General features: G+C 39.9%; 1 protein-coding gene across 1 annotated transcript in view; it reads right to left on the bottom strand.

Moving 5' to 3' along the window:
* LOC113033880 (stromelysin-3-like) overlaps positions 1-5217 on the bottom strand; it is a 34595-nt gene extending 29378 nt beyond the window's left edge. The window contains exon 1 of the mRNA XM_026188044.1: positions 4870-5217. Coding sequence (XP_026043829.1) covers positions 4870-4986 — 117 coding nt within the window. The 5' untranslated portion in view covers positions 4987-5217. The remainder of the gene's footprint in view (positions 1-4869) is intronic.
* Positions 5218-12158: the final 6941 nt, after the last annotated feature.

Raw genomic sequence — 12158 nt, 5'->3', positions numbered from 1 at the left:
CGCAGTTTGAGCTTTAGCACCAACCTGAAACGCTGCATGCCAATACTAACAAGTGGGTGACATCACTATATACAGTCGCTATATATACTTTTATATGTAGGCTATGCACTCATAACCTTTTTGGGTGCATGAGCAGTGCTGCTCGAACTGTGTAAATTGAGTTTTCAGTTGTTCTTTATTTAGTTTAAGACAACAAAACAACAGGTGAGACCTGCTCCTAAAACACCTGAGACAGAAATCCATAAATCCATCTTAGAGTCTTAAAGACTTTATTATGAATACTTTATAAGTGAGAATCAACAGATTTTTCCCACATTACAATATTATTGCAACGCTTCCCTCTCGGTGACATATTATTGCGATTTTTAATATATTCTCACATGCTGAGTGCATTATGGTGAATTACTGCTTAATCACATTTTTTCAACTGCAAATTATGTCCTCAAAGTAAAACTTTGTCTTTATCTGTTTTATCTAATGAGATAAAGTTATCAGATTTCAGTTATTGTTTTCACTAACACCTAAAGACTAAAGATGGAGTCTGTCTGATATCAGTCTGTGATTACATTATTTTTTGATGCCTCGCTGAATTTGTAGATTTCCTCACTTAGAAACAAATAAATAATCTCTAATTTCATTTAGTTCTAGTTTATTTTGAACCAAGACGAACAAAATATCAACCAAAAATCCATAAATAACACATTATATAAAAGTTCTGAACTGATTTGGGTGTCATTTTGTGACATACGTATTTGATGCCCTAGAATTCAGCCAGAACTCCGACTCCCAGAATTCTGTGTTGGAGGTTTTTCTGTTGAGCCGATTTAATGTAGATTTGCTAACATTAACTCATAAATTTGATGAATGAAATGAACCCTGTTATTCATAGTAATCCCAGAATATTTTAATAAAATAATGATAATTGGTGTTCCTGTATTGCCACTCAAAATATCACGATACCATTGCTATATCGATTTTTTCCCCCAACCCTTTCCATAAAATGTTTGCCTCGAGGCACGCTGCTTAGGTTACAGCCTCGATGTCATCCAGCTTTCTTGCATCTACACTTGCATCTAACCAGAAACTGCTGCAGGTGGGCAACTGGTTCATGTGCCGCTATGACGAGCTCTACCAAGGCTGCAAAGTGAAACTACCTCCTGCAGCAACAGTCCAAAAGTATGAAGTCTGATCTTGTGTGTGCACACCTATTGCCCCACTACAGACACAAATACAGTGTAATTCTCTGGGAGACATTGCATTCAGTCAGTAGAGTAACCTGAACTGGAAATATAAAGGTCTGATACCCTCCACCTCCTCTCACCTTATCAGTAAAGGATTCAGAATGAGGCTCCTCCTCTTAAATAACAAGTTTTTAAGTGTATCCCCTTCCTGTGGTGTCTCATTCGACAATTTCAGCCCGCTGCAGCTGTGACCCAGATCCGCTTGATGGGAACCTAGGCTGGCTCTGATGTCACCATTGCTCTCACGGTTCCCCGGCCAATCCCTTTGCTTGAATGGCATCAACGTGATGGAAAAAAACAGACCGGGAAAACCAAGGGGCACTCCGGTTTTGCTGACAAAAGCGAAATGCAAACAGTTAGCTCTTACGGCCCCCTTACCCCAGAGAAAACAGGCGCTATGTATCCCACTGCCCTGAATGCCACAGACACACGGGCCTGCCCGGGCTTGTGTGATCGCTCACTCTGTTGTCAAAAAACAGAGAAAGAGAGAAAAAAAGTGACAACACTGCAGATTACAGTTTCCCATGAAATGACCAGGAGTCATAAAACCATTTTCGCCACAGGTGCAACATAGTTCTGACAATGTGTTGCTAGTATAGCAATATTTCTTCACACCGTGACAATGTGTCATAACAACACTGCAGTGATCTGATGTCTGATTACTTTAAATTAAAAAAGAGGAAAGAATTGAAAGAATGTGGAAAACAATATGTGAAATTATTCAAAACAATGGAAGCACAACAGCAGGTTAACATGTCAGGCTGCGATCAGCTGACCAATGCTGCTAGCTCAATATTCACTGCTCTTTGTGGATTTAGCCAGCTATACTTTACTCTGACTACCACCAGTGGGCAACGGGTGAAGTGTTTTGCCCAAGCACAATGACCGAGCTTGTCCAACCCGGGGCTTGAACCGGCAACCTTCGGATTACAAGGCGAATTAGCAGTAACACGCAGTCAGTAACAAAGATATGCATAACCCAGACCCAGGCCCCACACTTTGAGCTGTAATCGGGTCCTGCTGAACCGTCCTCTTTACATCATCCTAAATGTCTCCTGTAATTCAGTGGGAGAAAAGTGTGGCTAAAGAACTTGCCTCTACCAGTGAGAAGAAGTTACCATAAAGTAGAGCAGACATCAGATCATGGATAGCTCTTCTGTCTTAGACAATACTGCTCCACTGCTTAAATAAAAAATCTTGTTTACTATTAAGAAAACTAGAAAAGAAATACTGGGTATCTTCTATTATTGTAAGCAGATTCATGTTATCTTAATTTTTCACTTGAATTCTTGATTTTTGCTGCACCCTAAACAGCCATTAGAAAGTTACTTCTTGCTTTAACTTAAAATATTGAATGTTGAAAATGCTTAAAGATTATATGACTCTTTAGACTAGTTTCCAGTTGTGTAGCAATGAACGTATTCTGTCTGCTTGTTGCAAAAAGTACTCAGACTGTATAGAAATCGATGAAGAATTGGACCCTACTCTTTACTTGCTGATGGTATTTGCTGATATCGCTGTTAGTATTTGTGACAGCTGAAAAAGGAAAGTTTTATGTAAAAAAAAAAGAGCCGGGAGAAACACCATTCAAACATATAATGAGCTGATGTTGCATAGTTTGTCCACCAGAGGGCACTCTGCAACTTCCCTGTGTTTGGACTAGCACAAACACAGTAACCAGCTGCCCTAAGCCGAGTCAGGCAGAGTGTTAATGGGTAATCTTGTTGTAAAAATAAAACATTATTTTTAAGCTGCATTGTCATATAATTTCATTTATTTAATTCTTAAATAACTACACATAACAGATATGAGTGAAATCTGTTTATGTTGTGCGTGCCTGAAAAATATCACTTCCTGGTAATAAATAAAAGGCCCTCATTCCAGGATAAATATTAGGGAGAGGACGTGCTACCAGTGTAGTTATCAAGAGCTCAGTCGGAGTTACAGGCAATTGGAAACCAATGACAACATATTTATAAATGCTGTATTCCAACCATACCAGTAAATCATGCCAGGGCAGCAGTCACTGGCACGAGTCCTGAAGACTCGTACAACAAAGTGTATGAACCTGCTACCAAACTAGCTTGCTGTTATGGTAGACCAGTCCTGGCATGTTCTCACCTGATCAAGGACCTGGTGTTAGCTTGGATTAAGACCTTTACAGGAATAGCTTTCCCTGCTTTAAAGTTCAAAACTCGCCATTGCATTTCTCATGAAACAATTGGTTGTTATTTCCCAGCTGACAGATACACTTGCCTTAAAGTATTCTTATTTCTCTGGAAATCTCTTGTCAGGAAATCTTTACATCTTGTGCTGTGCAACTTTTGTCCAAATTGCACTGTGTGTAAAGCATAATGCACATTATTTACTCTACACATCTGAAAATAGGTTAAAAAATTCTTGTTAACTTGTAATCAGCAGAATGTAATCATTATTCCGGGTAAGGATTACGTTCTTCTCTGTAACTGCATATGCGAGCTGCCAGATTGTTTTGATAAAATGCGTTTTTGCTGTATACCTATAAACAGGACATTCCTTAGAACAAGCATCCGTGTTAAACAGGCCTTCACTGAGTAAATAACAGTTAAATAATCTAGAAAGGAGTCACGTGATGCAGGAGGAGCCGTGTAAATAAAAACACGGATTAAAGGAGTAGTAAACATAGCTGAATCTTAAATTACAATGCTAGAATAAATAGTTACATTAAACAACACTGCAGCATGTGGTCAAGTCCCCCATAATGGCAACAGACCAAACAACTGCTAAATTAGAAAAGCCACCACAGCACATGACAATGACAGAAAGACGCCATCATGCCGGGGCCATATGGAGGACCCCTCACTTTTATGGTGTTGTTGACAAAATGCCTTTAAGAGCTGTTATTACAGCTTCCTGCCCTGCAGACAGACTGCAGGAACCCTGCAACCTTTATTTTCTCTCTCCCTCCTCCCAAACCATCAGATCCTCATTACATCTGAGTCAAAACCAAAACACTCTGCTGTCACCCTGCGTGCATGCAATGCAGAAGACGTCAGGTTTGGCTGCAGTCACGCTCGTGGATGCTGCTGCTGAGCAGACAAAAAGTAAACAGTGATGATAGTAATTTCTTCAAAGTAAGAGCAGCTCTCGGGCTAATTACAGTGACAGGTCAACTGCTGTGCGCCCCTAAAATAGCCATTTTCTTAATTACAACACAAAGGTCATTGGTCGTGATGATTGAAAGCCACGCGCGTGCACGTGCGAGCACTTTTGCAGCTGGAGAAACACGTAAGAAAACCTGGAAGTAATTTCAAGTCAAGCCGTTTTTATGCAACAATTAATAGCGTGTTTATTCTGGAGCAGACTCTAAAGTCTGCACGGTAAAGCGGGCTATTGTGCACGACTGTGTGCACATGTGTCCGTGTGTGTTTTAGGGGGCGTTGGGGCCGATTGTAGCAGCAGAAAGAATGAAGAAAGCAAACACTGCACAGTCCTTCAAAATGAAAAGCAACAAGTCATGTTTGATACGTGCAACAGTGTCAGAGCTGAACCACTCATTCAAAGTTTACAAACTTCTGCAAAAGCACGGATGCTTCGACTCGGCGACAAGTTACAAAAATGGGGAAAAAACAGGCGTGCTCCAACTCACCGGTGCCTCTTTGTACCTGCTGGACCCCCGCGCTGGAAGACAAAGCATGACCTGTAAGTACTGCAGCGCAAAAACACAGCAGCACACGACCAGAGAAGTCCGCATCATTGCAGCCATCGGAGCCGTGGTGGTGGTGCACAGGAGAGCTGTTTTGCGCAGTGCAGAGCCCGGAGTCACACCGCCGCAGGATCTGGGGCAACTTATATAGACAGATTTCTTTGTTCTCAGTTTTTTTTCTCCAGATAGACTTTCTTTTTTTTCTTCTTCTTTTTTCTACAGCCCCGGGCTGATAATACCACCCGCTACCATGTGACTCGTAACCCTTTCACTGCCACGCCTGTCAACGCAAAACAGATGATGTTGATGGCTTTGGGATTTTCACCCACCTGTTATTTTTTATTTATTTATTTCAGAGACAAGATTAAGTTTAACCCAGGATTAAGTTTAAGTGGGGAAAGTGCATGAACTATAAACTCAAACACATGTACAGCGGAACTATTCAGTACTTTTAGAAAAAATGCAATGCGATTATTCTGAAAACAAGATGAAATAAGAGTGAGTGGGAGAATTTTTTTTAAAACTTAATTTCCATAATCACGCAGGTAGCATGTAATCGGCTCTGTCTGTCTGTTTGTTTGTTCGCAGTTAACACTTTTCAAGATATCATTTTTAAATTCTGTGTGATGGTAAAAACCAAAAACAGCCAGAGCTGATTTATTCTTCCTGAAAATATGTTCAAGGTCAAAGTCAAAGTGATCTACAGCAAATGTGAAAATTAATAATCCCACTTTTTAAACATTATCCTCAAACTTCACATCAGTATACTATTGAGTCATATACCATATGGAGAAAACTGTACAGCACACTTTTTATTAAAAAAAAAAAAAGACCTACAAGATCACACTGGCGCCATAAAGTTGGCAAATTCACACAATGCATGAATGTATCTTCAAACCTCATTTACGTTACAGCTTATAGAACCAAAGTTTTCAGCCAATTTGGCTCCGACCATATGTGCAAAGATAATAAAATAAAAACATTTCAATATGTAATTCTTCAGTGTCACAGGTCAAAGGTCAGGGTCAGGTGAATTAGGAAAAAGCTTTAGTTTCCATTGGATGATGCCCTAAATGTAACGCAATAGATTATGTTGATGTCATTGGGCGACGTAAGCATTTTCTTTGTTTGAGATCTGTAGAATCTGATTTTTCAACACATAAATGTATGAATTCACAATAACACACAAAGATTAATACACTACTAGATTTCCGTATACCAATCCTGACATCAGCACTAATAATCTATAAAAACTGTTGATATCATCGCATTGTAATAAAAAAAAGGCTGACATCAGCATGTTGTAATAAGAATATCATAAAACATCAGAGTTTTAGGATTGTGTTCGGCCTTCTGGTGGAATGTAATGGTATCACATGCAAAGCAGGTGTGATTTAAACTTTTTGTGTTGCCTGACACCAAACCCCCTTTTCTTGGTAACATTATGGGTGATTGTGCCAGCACATTATTGTGTTAGGTTAGGGTAAGCACTTATACAATGACATAATTCTGAGTGCATCATTAAGAAATAAGACTCTGAGTTCATTTCCAATAAGTGTTATTACTAAAGATTTAAAACCTGTAAATCAGGGTGTCCTTACTTTCACAAAATTCCCTTATTGTTGGAAGTGGCTGCAGTGGAACTGCTGCCAATCTCACCTCTGACTGTCATGTCATGGAAACGTTATTACTACATTAGCTACAAACACCTGGAAGGGGTCCAGCCAGAACTCTAGAAGCTTCAGGTGGGTTTAGTGGGTCACTGGTGAGGACTGGTTGGGACTGGACCTCAAAGTTTGTAACATTTAACTAAACAAATGAAAACTTTGTGTCTGTACATGGTTTTTAATACTCTATTAAAGCGTAACATGTCTAAAAGTAGACTTGTAAGTGATAACACTGGATCTATATGACCTTTATAGATGAGTGATGTACCCCAAGGAAGAGAGGTTATCCAGAGATTCCACTGGATTCAGTGTAGAGTCTGTAAACATATATAACTGAGTCATTTTAATTGTAATAAAGCTTAAAGTTGTGTATGAATAAGGACAGGCCTCCTTTGATTGACTGGTGTGCCAAAAGATATAACTGATAGATGTCTGCTTTTACACACCTCTGATTATTTGAGCTGGTTTTCTGTCCACTGTTTCAAGGTTGTGAACACTGCTGCAGTCTATCCTGGCTGCCATGGGGCAAGAGGCGGGTCACCTGTCTGTCACAGCGCTAACACATTGAGAAAGACAAACATATGACCAGCTACGAATGGCCAATTAACCCAACATGCATGTAGTTGGACTGGGCGAGTGAACACAGGGAGGAGGTACAAACCCAACCTCTAGACTGCCACGTCGCCCGCTTTGGAGCATTTTAATGCAATTTTGTGACAACTAATATGAAATGATGTGTTTATTGTAATAAGAGCCCTGTTTGTGTGTGTGTGTGTGTGTGTGTGTAATTGAACAACTTAATAGCCAAATAATATCATATAGGCAGGTCAAAAAACATCAATTTAAGATAAGATAAGATAAGATAAGATAACCTTTATTAGTCCCACACGTGGGAAATTTGTTTTGTCACAGCAGGAAGTGGACAGTGCAAAAGTTATGTAGCAAAAATTAGAATACAATAAGAATAAATACAGTACACAACTGTACAGAATAGAATAAAATAAAATACTATATACAGTAGAATAAAATAAAATAAATATACAATAAGATAAAAATAGAATACAAATACAAATATACTATATACAACTGAGTAAAAATACAACGATGACAGAAAGGATTATTGCACTTAGTATTATTGCATATGTATGGATGTGTGTGCTTGATCAGTTAAAGTCTTTATAATGGAGTCTGACAGCAGTGGGGAGGAAAGACCTGCGAAATCTCTCCGTCCCACACCGTGGGTGCCGCAGTCTCCCACTGAAGGAGCTGCTCAGTGCTGTCACAGTCTGCTGCATGGGGTGGGAGATGTTGTCCATCAGGGATGACAGCTTAGCCGCCGTTCTCCTGTCACTCACCACCTCCACTGGGTCCAGAGGGCATCCTAGAACAGAGCTGGCCCTTCGGATCACCCTGTTCAGTCTCTTCCTGTCCCCAGCAGAGATGCTGCCGCCCCAGCAGACCACACCATAAAAGATAGCAGAAGCCACCACAGAGTCATAGAAGGTCTTCAGGAGTGGGCCCTCCACTCCAAACGACCTGAGTCTCTGCAGCAGGTACAGCCTGCTCTGCCCTTTCCTGTAGAGGGCGTCTGAGTTATGAGTCCAGTCCAGTCTATTGTTCAGATGAACACCAAGGTACCTGTAGCTGTCCACAGCCTCAATGTCCATACCTTGGATGTTCAGTGGTTGCAGTGGAGAATGCTTGTGCCTGCGGAAGTCTACCACCAGCTCCTTGGTTTTACTGGCGTTGATCTGGAGGTAGTTCAGCTGGCACCAGTCCACAAAGTCTTGGGTCAGACCTCTGTACTCCTTGTCGTCCCCATCAGTGATGAGGCCGACTATTGCAGAGTCATCAGAGAACTTCTGCAGGAAGCACTGGGTGGAATTGTGGGAGAAGTCTGCAGTGTAGATGGTGAAGATGGTCAATTTCATTGACTGCAAACTTTATTCCAAAACAGTTTTGTTTCATAAATGCAAACTAATTAAATTCATGCGTGCTTCACTTTAATGTAGCTAGCAGTAAAGCTCTAGCTAACAATTTACATAAAAAGCGTGCTTGCATGTGGTTTTCTCTCCTTGTGGTGTCATAGTTGACCCATCATTAATACATTGTTCATTACTACATTACAGCATTAAATATAACACTGATAGATTAATCCTATTAAATCCATTAATAGAATTTTGTATGAGTAATCTGAATTTGTAAAGTAATTAGTAACTGAAGTTACAGTGACCCCTGTCTAGGGCAGCCCTGTGACACCTGTGACAGCTGTGGCTCCAGCCCCCTGCAGCCACGAATTGGATAAGCTGTGAATGGATGGATGGAAATCGAAGTATTTTAGTTGCACAATTTAGCTTGTACTTGTTGTACTTTGTTACTTTCCAGTACTGCTAATATTTGCCCAATAGAGTTTGATGAAAGGACACTTAGTATGATAATACTTGACCTCTTAGGGAGGAGTATGAGTGAGGTGAAGTTTTTATAGCAATTCAAGGAGTGTGTGAGTGTGTGTGTTGACGCAAAAATACTCCCTTCGTGAGGAAAACCTCTTTGTGAGCCGGTGTGAGAACACTTCTGTAATTATAACCACTAATAGCGGTAAAGAATTTAGCAGTGCCTTTCTGTGTAATGACTGTCAGGTTTCTGAAGGCTATTTGAACGTGTAAAAGGGTTTCAATAAAATCTGATTGGCTGACAGGGAACTGCAAGCCCTGCACCACATCAGGCCTGTTATCTGCAAGTGTAATGACAGAGAAAAAGGAAAGGCTCTGTAAGAAAGTAACACTACTCATTTCTGGACAGGAGACTGTAATTAATGTTACTGCATGCAGATGAATTACGTAAACAGGCTGATTTAAAGCTTGCACTGGGCTGATGAGAGTATATATAGAGAGAACCACAGCACGACACGGTTGTTTTTGTCCACGGTGACAAATTAAACTGTAACTGACAGTTTAATTAATTAAACTGTAACATTTATTATGATTAAAAACAAACATTTGAAATTTCAAATCCTATAATGAATAACACCGAAGTCTTTCAATGTAAGAAACCTTTATTCTTTTGAGCATCACAAACTTTCAGGGGACACCCAAAAGTCCAGTTATTTTACAAAATAAATTTGTATTTTACGCACTCTATGCAGTCCGGCGATAAACATTGTGAATCCCAGGAGTTTGTAGAACCAAGTTCAGCAGTAAAAACTTGAAGTAAATATTTTATCGTTCTCTCACATCACTGAGGAGGAATTTTGGCCCACTATTCTTTGCTGCTTCAGTTCATTGAAGTTTCCACACATTCGTTTATTCACAGCTCTCTTAAGGTCCTGCCAAAACCTTGATTGTGCCTTTGCAACATCTTCTTCTTTTCCTTTTCAGCCATTATGTTGTAGATTTGCTGCTGTGCTTGGGATCATTGCTCTGTTGCATTACCCAGTTTTAGCCAGGCTTTAACTGTCGGACAGCCTCGCATTTGTCTACAGAACACTTTGGTATCCAGACGAGATTAGACTCAAGCTGTCCGATCCTCACACCTCCACTACAGCTTGACAGTTTGTATGAGGTGTTTGTGCTTATATGCTGTGTTTGGTCTTCACTAAACAAAGCATATAAGTACTGTAAATTGTGTGCAAATGTAATTGGGACACAGTATGTGGTGCTTTTGGTCCAGATGAACAGAATCAACCTTTTAGGATTTACTTACCTGGATGATTGAGCACAGATCAAGACATTTATTTAGATGCAATTTTGCAAACCTAAGGTGCGCTGCCGTGGTCTGTTTAGTGAGAAGAGCCTTTCTTCTAACAACTCTTCCAAAAAATTCAGTCTTTTTCTTTTTGCACTATCACAAAGTTTAATATTTAACATGCAAACTGAGGCCTGTAGAGTCTGGGATGTAGCTGTTGGGTTTTCTGCAGTTTCTCTGAGTGCGGTCTGATCTTGGGGTGAATTTGCTGGGACGTCCACTTCTGGGAAGATTGTGGTGTTGTTGTAACATAGACTGGAAAGCTTCAGACAATCAAAAACTGTCTAAATGTTTACTTTTTAGAGGTAGTGAAACTTCAATTAGTCAGGTGTGTTTGATTAGCTCCAAATGGCTGATACTGTCCTACGTTTTTGTAGGAATGCTTTCCTGTGAAAATTTCTTTCTTCACATGACCGTAAATACCAGCAAGGCATAAAATGCTGGAAATATTTTTGACTCCCAGGCTTTCTAGTAAATAATATAACCACCAGCCTGTCACATGTGCCTGCAAAATGCTTTTCAAAATGACTAAAAACTTGGGGGGAAACATTAAACTGAATAGAAGTAATGAAAGGCTGTGTTGAAACATGAATTTCAAGGGTACAAATTGATGTCTTAGAGTAAGATGGGCTCTTTTCTCCCCACAACCACTTATTTAGAAAAAGTGCTTACGCTGCAAACCGGAGCTCAACTTTTGCTAATACAGTCACATGTTTTTACTCACTGGCACTTCATCAGCATGTGATATAAAGCCATGGTCGGAGATAACAAGCTTTTGACATGGAACTGATAAAATCTGTGGTGCCAAGAAATGCTTTGATAGGCAAAAACTGAAAAATATGTTATCTATTAAGTTCTGCCATCCACAGAAAGATGAAAATTGAAAAGGAAAAGAAAGATGGTTATTAAATTTAGATTTAAGTGACTAGAATGATGTATGGTTTCCCAGATATAAGCAGTGGATCAGCTTTCCTACTGGCTCATTTTAGCCCAGTAGCCCTTAAACAGGATTCCATGAAGCAAACGACCGAGATGGAGGAAGGTTAAAGAAACCATCATGTCTGCATGGAGAAGAGGATAAGATCTGGACAACTTAAAGCTCCTGTGGTGCTTTTAATATAAAGAACAACTTCACTTCTTGACCGAAACATTTCAGCCCCGATTGAGGCCATAAGCCCAAACACAAAGAAAAACCATTGTTTTTATAGTTCGGTGTCGCTGGTGCTTTAACTTATTCTATTTTTAAAAGTTTGCCAGTTTACTTGGACTTCAAAAGCTGCATATTTGTCTCCATCTATTACGACAGAACCAAACCAATGAGATAATTTTTGCCTCAGGCAGGCATCTGAGAGTTTGTAGCTGAACCTCAGATCTACTGCGTTTTGATCACGCTCCATATATTTTTATTGTGTTTGAAAGAAGAGTGTTCCTGATCTCCAGCAGGTCTGTTATTTCATTCTCTCCGTACTTTCCACAAATGTGTTATTGTCTAAAGTTAGCGCATACTTAAAACAGCTCTGGTAACTGTACATAAACCTGTGCTGAGCTAGCCAGTGTCACTGTGTGAATTACATGAATGAGCACTTCCCCACAGATGGTCCCAATACATTTTGCTCCTCTGTGTTTTATTTTTCTTTTTTACAAGTGGTGGCACTGCTCCAACACATGACAGCAGCTCTCAATTAAAAAAGAAATACGCCTCAAAATTAGGATCCAAGTCACTGCCAAGTCCAATAAATATGAACAGGAATCTGCTGGAGTGACACTGGTCAAAGGAAACAATGGAAACTTGGCGTTTCATTTAAAATGCTGATTAAGGTG

This window comes from Astatotilapia calliptera, chromosome 12, assembly GCF_900246225.1.
Source record: "Astatotilapia calliptera chromosome 12, fAstCal1.2, whole genome shotgun sequence".
Taxonomy (NCBI): Eukaryota; Metazoa; Chordata; class Actinopteri; order Cichliformes; family Cichlidae; genus Astatotilapia; species Astatotilapia calliptera.
This window is presented reverse-complemented; position numbering and strand designations above follow the sequence as displayed.